At 37.2% G+C, this 26895-nt stretch overlaps 1 protein-coding gene across 3 annotated transcripts in view; it reads left to right on the top strand.

Moving 5' to 3' along the window:
• Nucleotides 1-26895, top strand: part of SCAMP1 (secretory carrier membrane protein 1) — a 121893-nt gene that overhangs the window by 12366 nt on the left and 82632 nt on the right. For 2 of the 3 annotated variants that reach the window (XM_038532486.1, XM_038532484.1), the window contains exon 2: nucleotides 20435-20512. The exons of the other annotated variant lie outside the window; for it this stretch is intronic. In XM_038532486.1, coding sequence (XP_038388414.1) covers nucleotides 20435-20512 — 78 coding nt within the window. The remainder of the gene's footprint in view (nucleotides 1-20434; nucleotides 20513-26895) is intronic. 3 annotated transcript variants of the gene reach the window in all.

The raw sequence follows: 26895 nt of genomic DNA, 5'->3' as shown, positions 1-26895 counted from the left end.
TAAGGTTACTAATTTCACATGTAGACAGAAATACAGTAAAATAAAAATAAAATAAAACCATCAGAAATTAGTAATATAGTAGGGCTCTTATAAGTCAGGGTAAGAGTATGAATAAGTGCCAGAATGAGTGCAGTTTATTCAAATGAGAGAAAAATTAGTAAGTGATAAGAAAACCTTCATACCTTTTGATATGCTGTAGCATATTAATATGTTTATTGATTGGACTGGAAAATTCATTTTGGAAATAACATTTTATGTAGTGTTTAAAAATAGAATCAAACTTTCATAGCTTTGGAAAGGAAAATCTTATAATGGATTTATTCAGAGCTCATTCTTTTTTTTTTTTTTTTTTTTAAAGATTTATTTATTTATGATAGACATAGAGAGGCAGAGACACAGGAGGAAGGAGAAGCAGGCTCCATGCCGGGAACCCGACGTGGGACTCTATCCTGGGACTCGATCTTAGGACTCTAGGATCGCGCCCTAGGCCAAAGGCAGGCGCCAAACCGCTGAGCCACCCAGGGATCCCCTCAGATCCCATTCTATGAATGAAAAAAAGCCCAGAGATAGGATGATTGCCAAATGTGAAATATCTTAATTTCTTCTTGATTAAAAACTATTTAATTTTCATTGCTGACTTGCTCATTATCTTATATCCAGGTGTTGGTACAGAATTGGTACTAGAATTTAAATCTTATTCCTGGTCTGTTGCTGATGACGCTCTATTTGCTTGTTGATTGCATTTCTGACACCAAATTCTTGTTTTGTTTTGAGACTTTAGACTTGAGGTTCTCATACAAGTTTCTGCTCAAGAGTTTAAAAAAAAAACCCTGCATTTGATCCTGGCTTTGTCAGTAATAGCTGTAAGATATTGGAATGTTACTTAGCTTCTCCATACATCTGTTTACTATTCTGTAAAATAGGATTATAGGACCTTCTCTATAGGGTTGTTAATTGGATTAGATGAACATATACTTAGCTTGTAATAAGTACTCAATGCATGGTGGCTTTAATTAGATTATAAGTAGTATTAATAGTAATTTAAGAAATTGCATTTAATTACAGTTAACTATATTCTTAGCTTATTAATTTCGTGAAGTTCATTTTTTTTAATCGATGTATAGTCGACACACAATGTTAACATTAGTTTCAGGTGTACAACATAGGGATTCCACAAGTCTGTGTGTTGTACTATGCTCATTGCAAGTGTAGCTATCATCTGTCACCATGCAACACTATTATAATATGATCGATTACATTCCCTATGCTCTTTTCCCCAAGACTTACTCATTGAATAAAAGTTCATGTAGTATGTGTTTGGCAGGTCAAAGTTGAGAAATCACGGCCAAACAAGTGGTTTGCCCTATGTCACCCTGCTAGACCTGACCCAGCTTGTCTGAATTCTAGTGCTTTGACACTACAAAGGCTTCCTCCTTAATAAACTAACTATTCTTTTATTTTGGGCCTCAAAAATCCTACTCTTTTAGAATAATCTCTAAAAATGGGCTACAATTCACCATTCTTATTTATGATACTTAAATTACATTAATACCAGTGGTATCCTAAGAGTTTAGTTGGAGTTAGAGATTGAAAACCTCATCATTAAAAAATTACCTATAATTCAAGGATATTATCTATTTTGTTTTCATCTAGTTAGTTGATGTCACTCCTCCCTTATCCATTTAGCATTTGTGCCTAGAGATTGGATAGCACTAGGAAAGAATCTTGAGGATTTCTTCTGTGATAGTCTAACATTGCAAACTTTCCTTCAGCATTTGTCTGGGACATAGTAGTAGTAACTGGTGGTCTTTGGTGTTTTATGGTCATGTCAACTGTGTAAGTTTATACTCTGTTTTCCCCAAGTTGATATTTTTAAAAAAGCATGTATTGAGCTGCTGATTATATTTCATCAGATTAAGATGCATTGTTATTTTATTTATCATAGTCTCAGTTCCCTATTGCTGTGTAACAAACAGTCCCAAAAGTTAGTAGCTTAAAACAATTATTTGCTCACTATACTGTTATTTGATCTGGCCTAAGTTGGGTAGTTTGTTTTTGGATGCTATTGCCTGGAATCACTTCTGTCTCTTTAGTTTTCTGGCAGCTTGACTGGACTGGATGGTTTAAGATGTCCTCAACTCAAGTATCTGGCAATTATCTGGGGCTGTCATGGGGTGGCAACAATTGCCTCTCTTCCACATGGGCTTTCTTCTAGGAATAACTTGGGCTTTTTACATAGTCACAGTAGTGTTCCAAGAGGTCTAGAGGGGAAGTTAATGGCTTCTTGAGTCATTTCTTTTTGGCTGCATTCTTAGTCAAAACACAAAGCCAGACCCAACTCAAAAAGGAGTGGGAAGGGGAATCCCTGGGTGACTCGGCGGTTTAGCCCCTGCCTTTGGCCCAGGGCGTGATCCTAGAGTCCCGGGATCAAGTCCCACATCAGGCTCCCTGCATGGAGCCTGCTTCTCCCTCTGCCTGTATCTCTGCCTCTCTCTCTGTGTGTCTTTCATGAATAAAAAAAAAAAAAAAAAAAAAGAGTGGGAAGGATTAGAGTCTATCACTTGTTAGGAGGAGCTATGTTTCTCTTGATGCAGATCTACAAGCTTAAAAGATACACCCAGCATAAGATGTTGAGACAAGTACAATATAACCCCAATAGACATTTCTATTCAAATAGGGGAGGAAAGGGAGAGGAGTAGCAGTTGCTGGTCTGTATCAAGTCTGAAATCCAGTCAGGCCCATTTGTCAGGGTCCCTAATTGGGGCAATGGGTGTTCCTTGAGTAGGGCCAGCTGCTACCTGGAAGTCTTTCCCAAATCTATTACTTTCTTTTGGTTTTGGTTCCTCCCTCTGAGAAGTCCTTTTTTTCTGTAAGCAATGTTTGCAGCGGAGTAACATTTTCTTTTTCTTTTTTTTTTCTTTTTTTTTGCAGCGGAGTAACATTTTCAGCCGGCTTCCTAGCCACTGAAAGTTGGGAGCCCAGAAACCTCTTTTCATGTTGAAATATTCTCTGTTCCTTTTAGTCCAGGCTAGTCCAATTCTCTTAAAATTTTTTTTGTTGTTGTTGTTAATTTTACCAGAGTTCAAACTATCCCTTAAAATGCATCTGTAATTCACTTTGAGACCATGTGTTTTACCTAAGGTAGAGTTCCAGGGTGCTCCGGATCAGTACTATTAAGATATGTAGGGGATCCCTGGGTGGTTCAGCAGTTTAGCACCTGCCTTCGGCCCAGGGTGTGATCCTGGAGTCCCAGGATCGAGTCCCACATCAGGCTCCCTGCATAGAGCCTGCTTCTCCCTCTGTCTGTGTCTCTGCCTCTCACTCTCTCTCTCTCTTTCATGAATAAATAAATCTTAAAAAAAAAAAAGATATGTAGGAAAACTTTTTGTCTAGCTTGAGCATCTCCTGTGGCTACCTTTGAAAGCTCTCAGTCAAGTACAGTGGGAGGCTGTTAGTGTGGTGGAGTACCTCTTACAGATGCTACATGACAGAACTAGTATTTGATTTTACTTTGGTATCATGGCTTTAACAATAATCATAATTGAGATGATGGTGAAAAATTTGAAAGTAAACTATTCTTTTGCTGGTATTGCTGCCAAAAAATCTTTTTTTAAAAAAATAATATTTAGTAGTGCTCAATGCAGATCCAGGAAATTTATGGGATATTTAATATGAATCACTAGAGTGATATAGTTCTTGAAAAATATATATTGGATTAATGAAATTAGTGGCGATTTCCTAAAGAAGAATCTATAATATTCTGTTCTTGTCTGACCCACTGGTACTGTCTTCAGTTCCAAGTGTGTATTTAAAGAGTGGTTTGAACAAAACAAGATGTGCCCAAAGAAGTCAGAATGGCTGTGGGTCTGGAATCAAGCCTTAGGAAGAATGATTTAAGTTCTTCAATGGGTTAATAATCTACAGGAGGCTAAGGAGAAGTGAGATATTCACATAGTTGAAGGCTTCTTGCTGGAGTGAATAAACCTGTTTTTGCTTCAGAAAAAAAAATAAAGGCTAATTGACAGTTTATATGAAAATAGATTTTGTCCTAACACAAAGACTTTTTACTTTTTTATTTTTTATTTTAGATTTTATTTACTTATTCATGAGAGACAGAGACAGGGGGGTGGGGGCAAACACAGGCAGAGGGAGAAGCAGGCTCCATGCAGGGACGCTGATGCAGGACTCGATCCTGTGACTTCAGGATCACACCCTGGGCCGAAGGCAGGCTCTAAACCGCTGAACCAAAATAAATAAATAAATAAACCGCTGAGCCACCCAGGGATTGTGGAGGCTGAGAAAAATCAAGGCCATTCCACCTCAAGTTTAGCATTAGCACAAGTACAGCCATCTTAAGCCCCTGTGAATAAAAGCTGAACTTTATAGGAAAAACTGCAGAATGTCCTCGATGTCCTCAGCAGGTAATCCCATATCAGAAAGACAACAGAAGCAAATGGTGGGTATTTGTCATTTCTAATAGCTGAGTAATATTCCATTGTATACATAAACCACATCTTCTTTATCCATTCATCTTTCGTTGGACACCGAGGCTCCTTCCACAGTTTGGCTATCGTGGCCATTGCTGCTATAAACATCGGGGTGCAGGTGTCTTGGCGTTTCATTGCATTTGTATCTTTGGGGTAAATCCCCAACAGTGCAATTGCTGGGTCGTAGGGCAGGTCTATTTTTAACTGTTTGAGGAACCTCCACACAGTTTTCCAGAGTGGCTGCACCAGTTCACATTCCCACCAACAGTGTAAGAGGGTTCCCTTTTCTCCGCATCCTCTCCAACATTTGTTGTTTCCTGCCTTGTTAATTTTCCCCATTCTCACTGGTGTGAGGTGGTATCTCATTGTGGTTTTGATTTGTATTTCCCTGATGGCAAGTGATCTGGAGGGTATTATGCTGAGTGAAGTAAGTCAGTCGGAGAAGGACAAACATTATATGTTCTCATTCATTTGGGGAATATAAATAATAGTGAAAGGGAATATAAGGGAAGGGAGAAGAAATGTGTGGGAAATATCAGAAAGCGAGACAGAACGTAAAGACTGCTAACTCTGGGAAACGAACTGGGGGTGGTAGAAGGGGAGGAGGGCAGGGGGTGGGAGTGAATGGGTGACGGCACTGGGGGTTATTCTGTATGTTAGTAAATTGAACACCAATAAAAAATAAATTAAAAAAAAAAAAAAAAAGACAACAGAGCTCAGAATTGCCCTCGGCAGAGAATCCCATATCCGAAAGACAACAGAGCCCACACCTGTGATAGAAAGTCCCATATTAGAATGAGAACAGAGCTCAATGCCCTTGAAAGCCCCATATCAAAATGTAAACAGAACTTGAGAAATTCCTCCATCCCTTCTGAAAATCCCTAGACCAGCCTATAAAAAAACCCAGCTGTAACCCACTTCGGGGTCCAAGTCCCTGTTCCGCTGTGTCGGGTATACTTGGACCTGAGCTCGAGCTTGTAAATAAACCCTCGTGTGTTTGCATCGGTGTCGGCTCCTTGGTGGTTTCTTGGATTCGCAATCTTGGGCACAACAGGATCCCCCACAAAGTCTTTTTATTTATTTTACTTATTTATTTTTTATTTTTTAAAGATTTTATTTATTCACGAGAGACACACACAGAGAGAGAGAGGCAGAGACACAGGCAGAGGGAGAAGCAGGCTCCATGCACCGGGAGCCCGACGTGGGATTCGATCCTGGGTCAAAGGCAGGCGCCAAATCGCTGCACCACCCAGGGGTCCCCTGCCCAAGACTTTTTAAAAAAATATTTTATTTACTTGAGAGAGAGAGAGAAAAAGAGAGAAGGGGGAGGGGCAGAGGGGAGGGAGAAGCCAACTCCCCCCAACTCTAACACCCCCCCTCTCCTGCCCCCCCAGCAGGACTTGAGCAGAAGACAGATGCTTAACGGAGCCACCCAGGTGCACCTAACCTAAAGATTTTTAAAGATCTGTTAGGATAGCCTGACAATGCCTCCCTTTTTTTTTTTTTTTTTTTTTTTTGGTATGGAGTTCCCCAGCAGTTGAAGGACTTAAAGCAGAATTAGAGTGATATCCCAGAGATGCTAAGATAGAGACTTTTGTCCCAGGTTTTTTTTTTTTTTTCTTTTTTTTCTACTTTTAAACTGTGTAATTGTTGCTTTTTTCTTTTTCTTTTTTACCTGTATTGACCATTTTGTGAGTGCATAAATTCTATCCTGTTGTAATCTATTAGGTATTGGGATTGCATCTGATCATATAAGCTAGAGAGGAGGCTTTGTATTTTGGGAGCCTGCTGTGCTGAGCCTCAAAGTCTGCTGAGGGTGTCCTGAGTGGTTGCTTATGTGATAGATGATCATGGCCTCTTTTGTGTGACCATGCTGCTGTCCCCATTTGACTCTTATCAAAGTTACTTAGTCCAAGGAAAGCCATTCTCTGAGATGATCAGGAGCAGATAAGATTGTTTGGTGCAAAATTTTGCTCCAATAGTAACAGTGATAGTTAAGTGAGCTATCTTTTTCAGGACCATAAACTGAAAGCACACAGAAAAAGTCCTGTAGTTACAGTGGGAGTACCATGGAAAGACAAGGGGAAAGAGCCAAATTATCTAATCACAAAGCCCTGGAGTAGTAATTATTTGACCAGAGCTTCTGAGGGTCAGTTTCTGTAATGCCTGTTTCTTTTTTTTTTTTTTTTTAAGATCTTTAAAAAATTTTTATTTATTTATGATAGTCACAGAGAGAGAGAGAGAGAGAGAGAGAGAGAGAGGCGAGACATAGGCAGAGGGAGAAGCAGGCCCCATGCACCGGGAGCCCGACATGAAGATCCCGGGTCTCCAGGATCGCGCCCTGGGCCAAAGGCAGGCGCTAAACCGCTGCGCCACCCAGGGATCCCTGTAATGCCTGTTTCTTAACAGAGCTGCTCTTGAACTACAAGATATGTTGTCACATTTTGAAGAATGCTAGTTTTTGAAACCTGGCATCCTTCTTTCTGTATGTATCTTTAAAATATCTTCCCTTCCCCCAGCATTTGAGGTGACTTGAGTCTTTCGTTCAGCTGGAATTGCCAAAAGGTAATTGCAAAGTTACATTTTCTTGACAAAACCATGATAGAATTAAACCTGTATTTAGATCAATTATAGATCTAAATGAAAGAATACAGGTCTGCATGATATAATTAAATCTGTGCTTAGTTTTTTGTGACAGGGTAATGAAAATCCAAACACAAGGAGATGTTTTTAAATCACAACAGGGAAATTTTCCAGCTTTCAGTAGGTGAGGAAACTAAAAGATGATGTGTAGAGATTGGTTGGATTTGACTTTGTACCAAGCCCACTATCACTTTTATTCCGTTTCATTTGTTCCTCCTGAGACATTACTGCCCTATAGCTTTTGCCTTCACATTGTAGACAAGTGTTGGAGCTCTGTGTTTCCTTCCTTTGTGTAAGAACTGCCACAAGAACTCTTTGTAAACCTGTATGAAGAGAGCAATGCAGTAATCTCCCTGGCATTTGGCTTTGAGTGCTTTTAAGAATTAGTATTGCCCAGTTCATTATTTGATGGGTATTTGGGTAGTTGCCACTTTTGACTATTATAAATAATGCTGCTGTAAACATCGGAGTACAAGTTTTTGTTTGACACTTGTTTTAAATTCTCTTGTGTATATACCTAGGCGCAGAATTGCTGGGTCATTATGGTAACTATGTTGAATTATTTGAAGAACTGCCAGACTGTTTTCCAAAGCTGGTGCACCATTTTATATTTGAACCAGCAGCATATGAGGGTTCTGCTTTATCTACATTCTCATCAATACTCATTACCTATTTATGATTCTGGGCATCCTAATATGAAATATTGTGGTTTTGATTTTCATTCCTCTGATGGCTGTATGGTGTTGAGCATATTTTTATGTGCTTATTGGTCATTTGTATAGCTTTCTTGGAGAAGATATGTTCATATATAAATTCAGATATATATATATTCAGATATACATACATACATATACATACATATATTCAGATCCTTTGCCTATTTTTAAATTGGGTTGTCTTTTTTAATTGAACTGTAAGATTTTTATATATTTTGGATATAAAGTCTTTTATCCAAGTACAGTTGATCTTTGAAGAACATGTTTGAACTACATAGGTTCACTTATCTTCAATAAATACAGTATATTACTGTAAATGTGTTTGCTCGTCCATATGATTTTCCTAATATTTTCTTTTTTCTAGCTTTATTGTCAGAATATAGTTTATAATACATATAACATGCACAATGTGTATTAGTTGACTGTTACCAAGTATGGCTTCTATACTGGTGGGCTATTATTAGTTTTTGGGGTGTCAAAAGTTATATGCTGACTTTCTATTGCCCCTGGGGGGGCGGTGTCTGTCTTCCCTTAACCCCTGCATTGCTCAAGTGTCAAGTGTATCTGATTTATAGATACTTTCTCATATTTTGTCAATTACCTTCTTTCTTGTTAATGTCCATCCAAGCACAAAAGTTACAAATTTTGATTAAGTCCAAATTATCTTTATTTTGTGGTTTGTGTTTTGATATCGTCTAAGAATCCTTTGCAAATCTGAGGTAATGAAGATTTACCCTTATGGTTTTTTCTATGGGTTTTACAGTTTTAGCTCTTAAATTTAGGTTTGTGATGCATTTTGAGTTAATTCTTATATATTGTGTGAAGTAAGGTTGAACTTAATTGTTTTTAATGTATCATCCAGTTCTAATACCATTTGCTGAACAGATTATTCTTTTCCCATGGAATGATCTTGGCACCCTCTTCAAAAATTTTTGTATTCTTTCTTTTAATCTTTTGTTTTTGCAAAAGAAATACTTTTATCTAAAAAAAGCCTTGGGACACCTGGGTGGCTCATGTGGTTGAGTATCGCCTTTGGCTCAGGTCGTGATCCTGGAGTTCCAGGATCGAGTTCCTCATCAGGGAGCCTGCTTCTCCTCCGCCTGCCTAAGTCTCTGCTGCCTATGTCTCTGCCTCTCTCTGTGTCTCTCATGAATAAATAAATAAAATCTTTAATAAGTAAATAAATAAGCCTTCATATTTCATGGAAAATGGCTCCCAAGTACCTGAGTGTCCCTAAAGTATATTAACTTACCTGCCTTCCAAAGTTGCCAGAGCTGGTGTTACATTTGCTTGTAAATCTGTGCTTGCATCAATATATTTTTATCAAAGTTTAATAATGAGTTTTATACTTTTTTTAGAATGCAATTATGAACACATTATCAATATTACCAACTTGATACTTTTCCTTTTCTTACATTTATTTTACAGAATATAGATGAATTATTGAATATATTTTTGCAGATAAGCAAAAATATTTGAAGTTCTTTAATAAAGCAGGGAATGTATGTGATATAATGCATTTTGAGTATTGGTGAGATTAAATTAGGAAGAAAGGATTTGTGATGGTTATACAATGATAATTTTAACTGATAATAGAAGAAAAAATCAGACATTTGAATGCAAGTGAATTAGTTTATTTAATTATTAAAAGTTTTTGCTTCACAATTAGTCAAAAGAATGCATACTGTAGAAACAATATATACAAAATAAATATTGGAAGTTTCTACTTTCTCAGAGATACAAGCAGTGGCGGAATTGTATGCGTGCTATTGGTAGCCATTTTACTTATCTCTTCTTTTTTTAAAGATATATTTATTTATTTTAGAGTAAGAGGGAAGAGGAAGCTCGAATGGGGGAGGGGCAGAGGGAGAGAATGTTCAAGCAGACTTCACGCTAAGTGTGGGGCTCCTTCTATGACCTATGAGATCATGACCTGAGCCAAACCAATAGTCAGACCCTTAAACTTTGGAGCCACCCATGTGCCCCTTCTTATGGCTGTCTTCTAATGGTGTTTAGAATCCTTGTGTGATGATTTGGAATACATATGGAAAGTGGTGAGAAGTGAAAGTAGGAGGTGATAGGAAAAGAGCACCAGGACTATTGGCCAGAGATGGCCAGGGGCTTGTTTCCTAGTCTAATTTTACCACCATTTAACAATTTTCCTAAAGCTATTGAGGCTTGTCTTAGGTTGATTTAGTCAGTCTTGTGGTTTTATTTATGGTGTAGCATGCTTAATTTTTGGCATCTCAAATAGTCATAAATTTTAGTGAATTGCTTATAAGTCAGTGGTGTATTGTAAAAATGCAAATTAATGTATTCCCCAAGGTTAAAAGACATGTACTGTATACTTTTTCTATATGATTAAAAATTTTTTTTAATGGAGATGTTTGTATTTGAGTCTCAAGGGAACTTAATCACCATTTAGCATTGAGTTCATAAGAAAATGTTCTGTGAAGTATGTATATTACAGACAGGCATTTCTGTGTTCTTAGCCTGATATTAGGGGGATTAGAGGAAGGGGTAAATGAAGTTTGCAGAGGTTTATCCTCACTTGTAATGGGGAATAGTTAAAAGGGTGTCTCTGGAACCAGGCTGTCTAGGTTTCCTTCTCTACTTCTTTACTTGAGTGACCTTAGGCAAGTTACTGAATTTTTCTGCCTTCATTATTTGTTGTTTTCTTATATTTCTTATAGGAATATTTTTTGAATCAAGGTAAAGATGGGAAGCTCTTAAAATACCAGAGAACTAATGGTGCAAGATTATCTTTGGTTAGAGCATGTGATCATTCTCCTTTTATTTTATCCCTAAATTGCCTCTATTTTATCAGACTGTAATTTTTACTATTAATTTTTTTGGTTTTAACAGAAATAGTAACAAAAAGAAAACATAAAAATTGCTGGTTGTCTTACAAAGCTTGGGTATTTTAGAAGCTGTTATAGATCAGAATGAGAGTAATAAGGATAGGTCATTGTATTTTTATGGTGTAAGTTTTGTTTAAATGTTGGAAGGATGTACATTTGGTCATTTAAATGTTGATGGTTTTTGGAAAGGACCTCTGGTTTTTAAAAATTATTATTACATTATAGCCTAATAGTTTAGAAAGTTTATGATTACTTTTCAAAGTCATGGAAAGCTAGCAGGAGATGAATCCCCGTTGTCACAATTGGAATTCTGAACATTTTCCCCCTGATGGGTATATATTGTTGTACAGAATGCCTGGCTTTGGTGGTGCTTTTGATCTTAAGTACTGGCCTGGGGATTTTAACTACCAAGTTAGCAAGAGTAGTTCATTTAGCCAGATTTTGTTTCATAAGAAAATGTTGTATTAAGTATATATACATTTATTCTCAGATGGAAAAACTACATTTAAAAGTTCACTGTTAAAAAAAAAAAAAGTTCACTGTTCATGACAAAAAAAGACCTTTTAAAATTTGTTCATAGGTCTTTGTCATGTTTAAGAGTAAATTGTTCTGGTAATTTCAGTATTAATATATATATTTTTAAAGATTTATTTATTTATTCATGAGAGATACAGAGAGAGAGAGAGAGAGAAAGAAAGAGGCAGAGACACAGGCAGAGGGAGAAGCAGGCTCCTTGCTGGGAGCCCGACCTGGGACTTGATTCCAGGTCTCCAGGATCATGCCCTGGGCTGAAGGCGGTGCTAAACCTCTGAGCCACCTAGGCTGCCCCTCAGTATTAATATCTTAAAGGAGAAAGATCAAAAAGTAATTAATCTTGGTGAAGAACTACTTTGTATGATGAAACAACCTTTTCTATACAAAAATTTCCTAACAGTTCACTAAAAATGAGTGATATTTACGTGGGAAGACTTACTGTTATCTGATTCCTAGGATACCATTTCCACGGTTTGTCAAAAGTGATTGAACTTGCAGGTCATTGACAGACATATGACCAATTATTTTCCTGTTCTTCATGATTACTCTTTTCTTTTTTTTTTTTTTTTAAATATATTTTTTAATTTTTATTTATTTATGATAGTCACAGAGAGAGAGAGAGGCAGAGACACAGGCAGAGGGAGAAGCAGGCTCCATGCACCGGGAGCCCGATGTGGGATTCGATCCCGGGTCTCCAGGATCGCGCCCTGGGCCAAAGGCAGGCGCCAAACCGCTGCGCCACCCAGGGATCCCACTCTTTTTCTTCTTATGTCTTTAGATTTCATTGTGTTAGTAGTGGGGCATGTAGTTGTATTAGCTATCCAGTTTCTCAAATCCCAAAAAGAAATTTTGGTGATTGAGTATATAGGAAGTTTTGGTGTCGTCATGATCCTTGATAGCTAATACCCTGCCCCCTCTGTCCTTACTTCTTGCCTAATGAGTGTTTCTCTTTAATGACTAAGGTGGTATTTAGATTTTGAAGACTTAGAGATGTATTATAGCTGGTTGGCAACATATATTCCAAGAAATACTACATCAGATTTTCTTTTTTAAAAACAGCTTTGAGGGGATCCCTGGGTGGCTTAGCAGTTTAGCTCCTGCCTTTGGCCCGGGGTGTGATCCTGGAGACCTGGGATCCAGTCCCACATCTGGCCCTGCATGGAGCCTGCTTCTCCCTCTGCCTGTGTCTCTGCCTGTCTCTCTCTGTCTCTCATGAATAAATAAATAAAATCTTAAAAAAAAAAGCTTTGAGATATAATAAACAGACTGCACAGTTCACCCATTTAAAGTGTACAACTTAGTGGTTTTTAGTATATTTGCAGTTGTGTATTCATCACTATCAACTTTAGAAACGTTTCATCACTCCCAAAAGAAACCCTGTTAGCAGCAGTCATTCCCCATTTTCCCCAGTTCCTCCAGCTCTGGGCAGCCCCTAATATACTTTCTGGGCATTTCATGTAAATGGAGTCATGCAGTATGTAGTCTTTGATGGTTGGCAGCTTTCCAGAGCATAATGTATTCAAGGTTCATGAATGTTGTAGCATGTATCAGGACTTCATTTCTTTTTATTGCCAAATAACAATTTTATGGTATGGATATACATTTTATTTGTCGGTTGATATAAATTTGGGTTATTTTCACTTTTTGACTGTTAGGAATAGTGTTGCTATGAATATTTGCATACAAATTATTGTGTGGGGACATGCCTTCATTCCCTTGGATATATACCTAGGAATTGGACTGCTAGGTAATTTTGTAACTTCCAAAATGACTACCATTTTACATTCTCACCAGCAGATTAGTTTGTTTATATGCTTGCTAACAGTTGTCTCTGTCTTCTTATTTGTAGCCATTCTAGTAGGTGTGAAGTGGTTTCTCATTAAATCTGCTTGGGTGTGATTGCTTTAGTTTTAATTTACTAAGTACTAATTTCGGTTCACAAAAATTAGTCTGTGAGTTGCTTTTAGGTTTTAGTAAGGCTGTCATGACTTATAATGAAAATGAAAACCGGTTTAAAAAAAATATTTAAGTTATTCACGAGAGACACAGAGGGGCAGAGAGAGAGAGGCAGAGACGAAGCAGAGGGAGAAGCAGGCTTCCCCCAGGGAGCCTAGAGTGGGACTCGATCCAGGATGGTGGGATCATTCCCTGAGCCAAAGGCAGACACTCAACCACTGAGCCACCCAGGTGTCCCTGAAAACCAGTTTTTAAAAGTCATGATTTACTGAATAATTTCTAGTGTTAAGCACTTCTTTCAATCTATTATAAAAGGTTTGCTAAATACATGTTGTTTTAGAGTCTTGCTGAGATTTTTTTTTTTTTTTTTTTTTACTTGCTGAGATTTTTAATGGCTTCTCATAGTTCCTTCGGTTTTTTAAAAATAATTGGGGCATTTAGAAATGAGTAATTCTCCAGGTAAGTGAAATTCTCAGTATTTATTAAATTCCTGTGATTATAGTAGCTCTAAGAGGTATAAAAGTAGAGGAAAAATTTAACTCTCTGAAGATAGGGCCTCTCATAGCCTCAAGCCGGGGACTTTTTCTTATTTAATCAAGTTGCCTAGTCTAGTGTGTAATATTGATTGGATTAAGTAGAGCTACTGAAGAGTATTTTAATTAAGTTTTGTGGAGCAATGCCTTGTTTAATTCAGCCTTTTTCTTTTGAGGAGATATTGTTTTAAACATAAATTTGGTTTCTTTATTATATTTTCTTATAAGAACTCAGTCTTAGGGATCAGATTTGAATTTGCATCCTACCACGTCAACTTACTCTATATGACTTTGGGCAAATTATTTAAACATGTGGGAGGTAATCTCAGCAGTGAAAGAAAGGATAAAGAATTTAAGTCATATGGTTGTTGTGAGGATTACAAGACATAATTAAATAGTATTGTGCTAAAATAGATGAATTCTCTTTCTCTTCTTGAATCTGTCTTTGCTTTAGCTTTCAGTTTCTCACAGGCATGCTTCATAGAACTAAACATGCCTTTTCTAGTAAATGTTTTTATTTTTATTTTTATTTAAAAATTTTTTTATTGGAGTTCAATTTGCCAACATTTAGCATAACACCCGGTACTCATCCTGCCAAGTGCCCCCCTCAGTAGTAAATGTTTTTAATACTCAAATTATTGTCTTCTAGTATCTCCTGTAAAAAGGTATGAGGTAAGTGAAAAAGTATAGTAAACGTCTGCTACTGTGTTATGTGAAGACAATGGGTTGAGAAGCTTCTGATCGGATCTCTTGTCATCTTTTGCAATTTTGAAAAACTAGAGGAAATTCAGCTTTAAGTCTTAGTTTGTTGTTTTCCCTTTGGCTAATACAATTGAATTTGTCCAAATGAGTGAAAGTGAAATTATAAGCCAGTCTTGAATAAATTGCACTGCTGCAAACAGAACTATCTGGTGAGGTGTCTGGATGGCTCAGTACGTTAAGCATCTGACTCCTGATTCTGGCTCAGGTTGTGATCTTAGGGTCTTGAAAGAGCATCCTACATCATGCTCCCCACTCAGCAGGGAGTCTGTTTCTCTCCCACTGCCCCTCCCTGCACTGGCACACATTCTAGTGAGTGCTCTAGGAAAAAAACTGTCCAGTGGAAGTATAATTTGTGTCATGGGTGTAATTTAAAATTACTTAGTAGCTATATGGAAAGAACCCAGGTAAACTAATTTTAATAATATATTTTATCTTACCCGATATATACAAAATATCTTTTCAGCATATAATCATCAAATAAGTCATTAATGAGATATTGTACATTGTTTTGTGCTAGATCTTTAAAATCAGAAACATGGTGTGTTTTATACTTCCAACATATTTAATTTGGACTAGTTACATTTCAAGAGCCATGTATACTAGCAATCAGTAAATGTTCATACGTAAAAACTCTTTCTTTTACAGCAGGTTTTATTTAAATATAATAGCAGTAAACTGTCTTTCCATAGTTTTAATGAACGTGAAATAGCAAAGAACACTGATTCCACCTATTCCTGTTTTATTACTTTTAAAATTTATTTTATTATTTTTTAAAGATTTTATTTATCTATTTATTCATGAGAGACAGAGAGAGAGAGGCAGAGACACAGGCAGAGGGAGAAGCAGGCTCCATGCAGGGAGCCCGACGTGGGACCCGATCCTGGGACTCCAGGATCACATCCTGGGCCAAAGGCAAGCGCTAAACCGCTGAGCCACCCAGGTGTCCCAAGGGGTATTTAAATTCTTTTAAAAATTTTTAAAATTTTTATTTTTTTTTGGGGGGGTGGTATTTCCCTTGTTAGAAATGCACATTCTCAGATACCATCCCAGGTATCAAGGTACATTTAGAGTAGAGTTCAGTAACCTGGGTTTTCATAAGCCCTTCAGGTGATTCCAGTGTCTGAGTTTGAGAACCACTTGCATAGAAGTAACCAAGTTAGCACCTGAAACAGTTTCATTTTGTTGTGTTGAGAAGAAAGTATAGTATTTTCCTGCCAAAGCTTTGGAATCATTAATAAACAATTAGCTCAACTAATGTCTTTTTCTTTCTATTTTTTTTCCCCCTAGGTAGGGCAGAGAAAGGCAGGGAGAGGGGTAGAGGGAGAGAGAGAGAATCTTAAGCAGGCTCCAAGCCGAGTGAGAAGTCTGACCTGTGGCTTAATTTCACAACCCTGACATCATGACCTGAACTGAAATCAAGAGTCAGACGCCCACTGAACCACCTAAGCGCTGTGACCAATGTCTTTTCTTGATAAAGCTGTGCTTGTGGTAAATTCTATTTTTAGTATATCTGATGGAAAGAATATATATAGGCAGTGGAAAGTTGTTTTTTTTTTTTTTTTAAATTTTTTTTTTTAAGGTATTTATTTATTTATTTATGATAGTCACAGAGAGAGAGAGAGGCAGAGACACAGGCAGAGGGAGAAGCAGGCTCCATGCACCAGGAGCCCGATGTGGGATTCGATCCCGGGTCTCCAGGATCGCGCCCTGGGCCAAAGGCAGGCGCCAAACCGCTGCGCCATCCAGGGATCCCCGGAAAGTTGTTGCTTTATATTTTGTCTCAAACACACAGGAAGTTTCTTGACCTTTTTCAAGGCCATAGATTCTTGACCTTTTTCAAGGCCATAGATTCTTTGAAAAATAGAATAATACCATCCATCAGGGAGGATTATAGCAAGGATTGGAAGTAATCTAAGTGCTAGACGGTTAATAGGCTTTAAAAGATTATTCGTTTTGGGGCACCTGGGGAACTTAGTTGGTTGAGCGTCCGACTCTTGGTTTGGAGTAATAATGAAATAAATCTTAAAAAGATTATTAAATCTTTTTTTTTTTTAATTTTTTATTTGTTATTTATGATAGTCACAGAGAGAGAGAGAGGCAGAGACACAGGCAGAGGGAGAAGCAGGCTCCATGCACCGGGAGCCCAATGTGGGACTCGATCCTGGGTCTCCAGGATCGTGCCCTGAGCCAAAGGCAGGCGCCAAACCGCTGCGCCACCCAGGGATCCCAAAGATTATTAAATCTTAAACTTTGTTTTCTTTCAGTTTAGAGACTACAGCTTCCTCAATACTATTTGCTTATTAAAACTGATTTGAAATGTTAATTATGTAATAATTCAGAGATAGCAATTCTTTATCTTCCTAAATCATTCTTGGCAAATCCTGTACATAGTCCACTGCTTTGTCACCTAACACTTCATTAAGGAGAAATTCCAGAACAACTAGAAGTGAACTCAGTTAACTTGATACAATGATTTTGTTAAACTGCCAGTTAACTCTCAGGCTGTATTAAACCCTTTTAGGATCTAGAAGGAAACCAAGTACATTTCTGTTATTGTAGTTAAAAGTGGAAAATTGGAAGAATGATTTCATTCTGTATCTCTTTGGAGCTATTATACCTTATGTAGAACTTTAAAAAAGTTTAATGTGAATTTAAGGACACTTGATAATTTGCTATGTATATTATATATTAATACACTGAGAATTGGGACTCATTGGATTCGTACATAACTAGCGTTGAAAGAAGACATTGATGGCATGAATGTTGGCTAACCATGATCCATCTTTCTCACTCTACATTTTACTTTTTAAAAAATTATATAATATTTTCATGGTTCCAAAGTAAAAGTTAAAACAAGGTATGTTCAGCAGTCCATCTTCCAAGCCTGTGTTCTCTTATCACTATTCTCTTCATCTCCCCATAGGTAATCATTCTTACTAGGTTTTGGATTTTTTAAGTTACTTCATTTTTTATTTAAAAAATTTTTTTTTTAAAATTTTACTTAAGTAGGCCGCCCGGGTGGCTCAGTGGTTTGGTGCTGCCTTCAGCCCAGGGCATGATCCTGGAGACCCGGGATCAAGTCCCACATCGGGCTCCCTGCGTGGAGCCTGCTTCTCCCTCTGCCTGTGTCTCTGCCTCTCTCTCTCTCTCTGTCTCTCATGAATAAAAAAATAAAATCTTAAAAAAAAAAAAAAGAGATTTTACTTAAGTAACCTCTACACCCAACACTGGACTCCAGCTTAGAGCCCTGAGATCAAGAGTTGCATGTTCTTCAGACTGGAGCCATCTGGGCATGCCTGGAGTTGTTTGTTTTATCCTGTTAAACATTTAAGTAAGCACATGTTAATTTTTTTCTTTGAATAAGAGGTAACATTTATATTTTGCAGGGTTTTCACTCATTCCCTAGTAGTGTACAGATTTTCTTATAGTATTTTACAACTGTGTAATACCCAGCTGTATAGTACTTTATCATGTACATATACCATAGTTTATTCAACTATATTCTATTGATAGACATTTAGGTTTTTTCCAGTCTTCCATTATAAATAGTATTTTGTCAGTACATCATAGGAATAAATTCCTAGAAGTGAGATGTGGGTCAAAGTATAAATGTAGATATGATTTTCCTAGCTATTACCAACTGTCCCTCCATAGAGGTTGTAACAATTTCTCTTCCCATTCGTAATGTTTGAGAACTCTTATTTCCTTACACCTTTGTCACTAGACTATGTTAGACTTGAAGATTTTTGCTAATCTGATAGGTGGGAAATGGTTGTGTCAGGGTAGTTTTAATTAGTATTTCCCTTATGAGTGAGATCAACATTTTCTCACGTAAATTTTTGAACTAGCTTCATATTTATGTACGTTTTTTTTTCAGGAAGTATTTCTTGGTTATTTCTGGTGCTACTATTCTGATGAATTACTTTTTAGGTTTTTTTTTCTCTTTGGGAGTGGTAATAATCACTCAAGTAGTATTACCAGGCATGTATGATTAAATAAAAATGACCTGTTTATGTATTTTTTTGTATTTAGAGATGTAACATCCTAATTCGGAAAAGGAACTTGTACGAAGATCATTATGATTCAGGGAAATAAATGCTAAGCTCTGTGGAAGCACTAAGCCTGGGATGTAATGTCTTGGGTATCAGAAATTTTAATAGCATATGAAGTATTCCTCAGAATGAGTCTTTACAGAAGAGAAGATTGCTAGGCTATCTTGAAGAGTCTCTTTAAAACCAATTTCTTCTTTAAGTTAAATATCTCTGCACCCAACATGGGGCTGAGATCAAGAGTTGCATGTTCCATTGACTGAGCCAGTCACTTCTATGTTAATAAGATAACTACAGCAGTGCCAACTTGAAAACTTGAATTAAAATATTCATGTTTCTATTAATTTTGTCCCCGAGGCACACATTCCTGCTACTCATTTTTTTTTTTTTAAAGATTTTTATTTATATATTTGAGAGAGAGAGCTCTCGCTGAACAGGGAGCTTGATGCAGGGCTCAATCATAGGACCCTGGAATCATGACCTGAGCCAAAGGGCGATGCTTAATGGACTGAGCCACCCAGGTGCCCTTGCTCCTCTCATTTTTGAATAAATTTGGGAAGAGAACCCTGGGAAATAGAGAGGTTTCATTCCCTTCTCTCCTTTTCATTGTTGAGCAAACCTAAAATTTTTATTTTTTGTCTGTGCTATGCTTTTAATTTAACCTTATCTTTTGCTTTTTGTCAAGTTCAAGGCTCTTATGTAATAGCTTGTTTGACCTGGTAGAGAGTGAAGATCTGGCAAGGGAAAGGTCCATGTGAGAGAGTTGAATCTGGAAAGGTAGGCAGGGACTAAACTAGATGGTCAGAGTATTTTATCTCACTTTGAGGAATTTGTATTTTGTTTTGGTGGAGAGCCTCTAAAAAACCTGAAATGGATGAGGAACAGAGCGAGAGGTATTGGAGAAGGGAAATGAGAAGGTTGTCTTTTCATTTTTGAGAAGTAACTTTGATTAATGTGTCGAAGATGAATTAGAGAAGGTACAATGTAGATGAGAGAGCATTGCTTTTCCAACCAGCAGCAGCATCACCTGGGAAGTTTTTAGAAATACAGAGTCTGTTGCCCCATCCTAGAACCCTGGGGGTGGGTGCAGTAATCTGTGTTTTGATTCTAATGCATACCAAAGTTTGGGACTAGGAATATAAAAGTTGACAAGGCTATATTACAGTTTGCAGTGCTTTTTTATGTTAATTATGTAGTTGGTTTTTGTTGAGATGTTTATTATGTTTGTGTCTTACATTCATTCACAAGAGAAGTAGATGAACTCTCTGGGATTTTGGGACTTATTTATTTCAAAGCCTAACATGAAGAGATTTGAAAAACTGGGCTACGGTGGTAATGTACTTGGAAAAGCGGAAACAGTTCAGGACTAAGTAAATAGTCAAATGAAACTATTGGAGTAGCATACAAGTAAGTGGTGCTTAATCTTGGGTGCTCTAGATGTTGTCTGTACATGACATTGATTTGTAATGTGGTACTTGTATCTGCAGTAGAGAAACTGATGGAGGATATTGTAAAAAAAAGAGAGAGAGAGAGAAAGAGAGAGAGAGAGTGAGAGAGAAACAGCAACTTATTGTGGAACCAAAGGAAAGAATGGGTGGGTTTGCCCAAGATTTGCTAAGGTGCTCTTGTGCAGTAGGTTCTACATAGCTGTTTTCATTTTTTAAATAATAGCAGCTGATTTGCATCTAACCTAGTTTTTTCGTTGAGGATGTGAGGGCTGTGGGTATAAATGTCAACTTTGTTGGAATGGGACTGAGTAAATCTGTTAATCTTTATTTTTCTCTGTTAGCTTCACTGGGTGACTAACAGTGCAGATAGAGCAGATGCTTTGTAAATATAAAAACTGTTCTTTAAAGGATAAGTAATCTTTTTTTCCTCTGAATTTTATTCCAGGACCCATCAGTTACACAAGTGACAAGAAATGTTCCACCAGGACTTGATGAATATAATCCATTCTCGGATTCTAGAACAGTAAGATTTTCTTAATTAGACTACTTTTAAATGTTAAAATTGAAATTAAATAGGAATTATATTTCAGTTATTTCTTTTTTATTTTTTTTACTATTTATTTATTTATTTATTTAGGAGTTCAGTTTGCCAACATATAGTGTAACACCCAGTGCTCATCCCGCCAAGTGCCCCCCTCAGTTCTTGTCCCCCAGCCAATCCAACCCTCTGCCCACCTCCCTTTCCACTACCCCTTGTTCGTTTCCCAGAGTTAGGTGTCTCTCATGTTTTGTCATCCGCACTGATATTTTCACTGATTTTATCTCCTTTCCCCTTTATTACCTTTCACCTATTTTTTATATTCCCCAAATGAATGAGACCATATAATGTTTATCCTTCTCTGATTGACTTATTTCACTCAGCATAATATCCTCCAGTTCCATCAACATCGAAGCAAATGGTGGGTATTTATCATTTCTAAAGGCTGAGTAATATTCCATCGTATACATAGACCACATCTTCTTTACCATTCATCTTTCAGTGGACACCGAGGCTCTTCCACAGTTTGGCTATTGTGGACATTGCTGCTATGAACATCGGGGTGCAGGTGTCCTGGCGTTTCACTGCATCTGTATTTTTGGGGTAAATCCCCAGCAGTGCAATTGCTGGGTCAAAGGACAGTTCAATTTTTAACTCTTTGAGTAACCTCCACACAGTTTTCCAGGGTGGCTGCACCAGTTCACATTTCCACCAACAGTGCAAGAGGGTTCCCCTTTCTCCACATCCTCTTCAACAGTTGTGGTTTCCTGTCTTGTTAATTTTCACCCTTCTCACTGGTGTGAGGTGGGATCTCATTGTGGTTTTGATTTGTATTTCCCTGATGGCCAGTGATGCGGAGCATTTTCTCATGTGCTTGTTGGCCATGTCTATGTCTTCCTCTGTGAGATTTCTGTTCATGTCTTCTGCCCATTTCATGATTGGATTGTTTGTTTCTTTGCTGTTGAGTTTCATAAGTTCTTTATAGATCTTGGATACTAGCCCTTTGTCTGATAGGTCATTTGCAAGTATCTTCTCCCATTCTGTAGGTTGTCTTTTAGGTTTGTTGACTGTTTCTTTTGCTGTGCAGAAGCTTTTGATCTTGATGAAGTCCCAGTAATTCATTTTTGCTTTTGTTTCCCTTGCCTTCCTGGATGTATCTTGCAAGAAGTTGCTGTGGCCAAAGTTAAACAGGGTGTTGCCTGTATTCTTCTCTAGGATTTTGATGGATTCTTGTCTCACATTTAGATTTTTTTTTTTATAAAGATTTTATTTATTCATTCATGAGAGACACACACAGAGAGAGAGAGAGAGAGAGAGAGAGAGAGAGAGAGGCAGAGACACAGGCAGAGGGAGAAGCAGGCTCCATGCACCGGGAGCCCGATGTGGATTCGATCTGGGGTCTCCAGGATCACGCCCTGGGCCAAAGACAGGCGCCAAACCACTGCGCCACCCAAGGATTCCTTAGATCTTTAATCCATTTTGAGTTTATCTTTGTGTGTGGTGTAAGAGAATGGTCTAGTTTCATTCTTCTGCATGTGACGGTCCAATTTTCCCAGCACCATTTATTGAAGAGACTGACCTTTTTCCAGTGGATAGTCTTTCCTGCTTTGTCAAATATTAGTTGACCATAGAGTTGAGGGTCCATTTCTGGGTTCTCTATTCTGTTCCATTGATCTATGTGTCTGTTTTTGTGCCAGTACCACATTGTCTTGATGACCACGGCTTTGTAGTACAACCTGAAATCTGGAATTGTGATGCCCCCAGCTATGGTTTTCTTTATTAATACTCCCCTGGCTATTCGGGGTCTTTTCTGGTTCCACACAAATCTTAAGATGATTTGTTCCAACTCTCTGAAGAAAGTTCATGCTATTTTGACAGGGATTGCATTAAATGTGTAAGTTGCCCTGGGTAGCATTGACATTTTCACAATATTAATTCTTCCACTTCATGAGCATGGAATATTTTTCCATCTCTTTGTGTCTTCCTCTATTTCTTCCAGAAGTGTTCTGTAGTTTTTAGGGTATAGATCTTTTATCTCTTTGGTTAGGTTTATTCCTAGGTATCTTATGCTCTTGGGTGCAATTGTAAATGGGATTGACTCCTTAATTTATCTTCCTTCAGTCTCATTGTTAGTGTATACAAATGCCATTGACTTCTGGGCATTGATTTTGTATCCTGCCACACTGCCAAATGGCTGTCTGAGTTCTAGCCATCCTGGGGTGGAATCTTTTGGGTTTTCTAGGTACAGTATCATGTCATCAGTGAAGAGGGGGAGTTTGACTTCTTTGCCAATTGGAATGCCTTTTATTTCTTTTTGTTGTGTGATTGCTGAGGCTAGGACTTCTAGTATTATGTTGAATAGCAGTGGTGAGAGTGGACATCCCTGTTGTGTTCCTGATCTTAGGGGAGAGGCTCTCAGTGTTTCCCCATTGAGAATGATATTGGCTGTGGGCTTTTCGTAGCTGGCTTTTAAGATGCTGAGGAATGTTCCCTCTATCCCTACGCTCTGAAGAGTTTTGATCAGGAATGGATGCTGTATTTTGTCAAATGCTTTCTCTGCATCTATTGAGAGGATCATATGGTTCTTGTTTTTTCTCTTGTTGGTATGATCAATCACATTGATTGCTTTACGAGTGTTGAACCAGCTTTGCATCCCGGGGATAAATCCCACTTGGTCATGGTGAATAATCTTCTTAATGTACTGTATCCTATTGGCTAGTATCTTGTTGAGAATTTTTGCATCTGTGTCCATCAGGGATATTGGTCTATCATTCTCCTTTTTTGGTGGGGTCTTTGGTTTTGGAATTAAGGTGTTGCTGGCCTCATAGAACGAGTTTGGAAGTATTCCATCTCTTTCTATCTTTCCGAACGGCTTTAGTAGAATAGGTATGTTTTCTTCTTTAAACGTTTGATAGACTTCCCCAGGGAAGCCATCTGGCCCTGGACTTTTGTGTCTTGGGAGATTTTTGATGATTGCTTCAGTGTCCTCCCTGGTTATCGTCCTGTTCAAGTTTTCTATTTCTTCCTGTTCCAGTTTTGGTAGTTTGTGGTTTTCCAGAAATGCGTCCATTTCTTCTAGATTGCCTGATTTATTGGCATATAGCTGCTCATAATAAGTTTTTGAAATCGTTTGTATTTCCTTGGTATTGGTGTGATCTCTTTTTCATTCATGATTTTATTAATTTGAGTCTTTTCTCTCTTCTTTTTAATAAAGCTGGCTAATGGTTTATCTATCTTATCCTTTCAAAGAACCAACTCCTGGTTTTGTTGATCTGTTCCACAGTTCTTCTGGTCTCTATTTCATTGAGTTCTGCTCGAATATTTATTAACTCTCTTCTTCTGCTGGGTGTAGGTTTTATTTGCTGTTCTTTGTCCAGCTCCTTTAGATGCAAGGTTCGGTTTTGTATTTGAGTTCTTTCCAGTTTTTTGATGGATGCTTGTATTGCGATGTATTTCCCCCTCAGGACTGCTTTTGCTGTATCCCAAAGATTTTTGAACGGTTGTATCTTCGTTCTCATTAGTTTCCATGAATCTTTTTAATTCTTCTCTAATTTCTGATTTCTTTTTCATTTTTTCTTTTTCTGTATTTTTTTCTGATTTCTTTTTTTTTCTGATTTCTTTTTTAGTTGATTCATTAAACTTGTTTAAAATAAGCTGTTAGTGTTTTATTTATAATTTGGAAAGTTAAATTTTTTTAAACAGAAAGGGATATCAGTAATAATTGCATATTACCATAATGGTCCTAGTGAAATACTACAGATTTTCTTTTATGTTCTACCTTGCTACTAATTCCTCTAATAAGTATGTCTTAGTACAGTTCTTTGAACAGGAGATGGAAGTGCTTTTCGGTATAAGTGTTGTCTTCATGGTAGTGGAGGGGTGATGGTTTTTTACAAAACAAAACATTCTACTCTCTGGAATTTTGCTTGGCTTAGGGAATATATTCTCAAAATTTAGTCTTTTTTTTTCATAGATTTTTTAAAAAAATTAAATTCAATTTGCCAACATACAGTACATCATTAGTTTCAGATATAGTTTTCAATAATTCATCAGTTGTGTGTAATACCCGGTGCTCATCACATCACGTGCCCTCCTTAAAGTGCATTACCCATTTATCCCATCCTCCCAACCACATCTCCTCAAAATTTAGTCTTGATTTATGTAGATGTATGAAGAAAAAATAAAGCCATAAGAAACAGGGATTATCTACCCTGGATGCATATTAGAAGCACCTGCAGAAGTTTATTACATATTTCATTAGGGCCCTGCTCTTTTACAATTAGGGCATTTACGGTTTTTGTTGTAGTTCTCTTGGTGATTTTATTCTGAACCAATTTTGAGAACTATTGAGGTAGGTTCTGTTGAGAATTCTTCCCCCAAATTTCTCTGGCAAATAATTTTTTTTCCTGTGTTTTGAGTCTTACAGTGTAATTTAGAGTAATTCTTATACTCAAGAGGTGTCTTAGTTAAATTAAACACTGTTGGTTTTTGGAATATAAGTCATTCTGGTGAAGATATTGAAGTTCTTCAGTTGTATGCTTGGATTTACAGATCAGTGTAATGATCATTACTCAATCATCTCTTCCTGGTGTGTTTTTTCTATAAACTCGAAAAATAATTCTCAAAGATATTGTAGGTTTTAGCTTAGAAATTTATTCAAGATGTTTTATATTAACATTTTGGGGTTAGGAAGAACTGTGTACAAAATAAAAGCATTAAAACAAGAATTAACTTTTACACTTCACTTTTTTCAAAGCCCTTATTGAACAGACTTTGCTTACATGTAGCAACTATAAACCAGCCTGGGATTATTACTGAGGTGTTCATTGAACAAGTAAATTTCAGATTGAACCGTTGAAGATGGCCATAAGTTGATAGTTTTATTTTGACATGTAAAATGGCAATTTCATATGATTCAGTCTTACAATAAATTAGTGCTAGGAATGTATGTATAAGAGTGCATTTGTTGTTGAAAGGGAGAAGAAGAGCTGGTATATTTTATTCTGCTACATGTAGTTCTTTTAATATGATTTCAGGTAGGGATAGAGATGGGAACAAGTCTCCTTAATATTTGCTGGTGAGGAATGAAGAGATGTTTTCATATAACTTTTTGAAGATTTTACTAGCAAGAACTATGGTAAACCTTTTAAAAGTAGTTTTAGATGATTCTTATCAGTAGTATTAGACTCTTTACCAAGTTGTCTACTTTGTGTCATGTGCTTTACCTGTCATTACTGAATTCTTACAAAATTCAGAATGGATTTATAAAAATTTGTTTTCTTTTTTTAAAAAGATTTTATTTATTTATTCATGAGAGACAGAGAGAGAGGCAGAGACACAGGCAGAGGGAGATGCAGGCTCCATGCAGGGAGCCTGATGTGGGACTGGATCCCTGGACTCCAGGATCATGCCCTGGGCTGAAGGTGGTGCTAAACCACTGAGACACCCAGGGATCCCCCAAATTTCTGTTTTGTTAATAAAGGATCTGAGACACAGGTTTTCCAGGGAGTATGTGACAGAATTGTTTTAACTAACTCATCTGTTATCTGTAAAGCTTTTGCCTTTTCCATTTTGCTAGTTCTTCTTTAGAGATAGGTGCTTAAGAATAGAAGGTACAGTCCTGGTATATGAAAAATTTCTCACCTAATTGGAAGTTAAAACAGATATATAAAGAAGATAGATCCAGGAAAAATAAAACGTAAAAGTGTAAATTATAGTTTGAAACAGAATTTTTGCAGTCAAGAAAAGATTTTCTGAAAGAGAATAGTCTTATTTAGGTATGTAGGCAATATGGACAAGGCAATTTAAAATGAAACACTTAGGGGGGCCTGGATGGTTCAGTCAGTCAGGCATCTGTCTTCAGCTCAGGTCATGATCATGGGGTCCTGGGATCGAACTCCACATTGGGTTCCCTGCTCAACAGGGAACCTACTTTTCCTTCTCCCTCTGATGCTCCCACTGCTTGTGCTCTCTCAGTCTGTCAAATAAATAAATAAAATCTTAAAAAAAACCCCAAAACATTTAGATTTGATAGAGTGTCAGAACCAGGGAAAATGCAAATTATTGTAACGTGCATTTTCCACTGTACTTTTTTTACGTAATCGAAATCATAGTTGAAATAATCCAAAAAATAAAAATTCCTTTGTTTTCTCTATGGTATCAGAAACTTTTTTTTTTTTTTTTAAATAGTTGTGACTGTTTTCCAAAACAGATTAGGTGCATTTGGATAATTGATTTAAGTGATATGTTAGAACTCATCCAAGTAGTGTTTTAGTTGATTGGTGGTACTCATACTCATACTTATTTTAGAAATACATTAGTGAAAAAAAAAAGAAGAAAAAGAAATACATTAATGAAAACGAAGCTTC

The sequence above is a fragment of the Canis lupus genome, chromosome 3 (assembly GCF_011100685.1).
Source record: "Canis lupus familiaris isolate Mischka breed German Shepherd chromosome 3, alternate assembly UU_Cfam_GSD_1.0, whole genome shotgun sequence".
In the NCBI taxonomy this organism is placed as follows: domain Eukaryota; kingdom Metazoa; phylum Chordata; class Mammalia; order Carnivora; family Canidae; genus Canis; species Canis lupus.
Note: the sequence above shows the minus strand (reverse complement) of the source record. Positions and strands in the feature narration are given on the sequence as shown.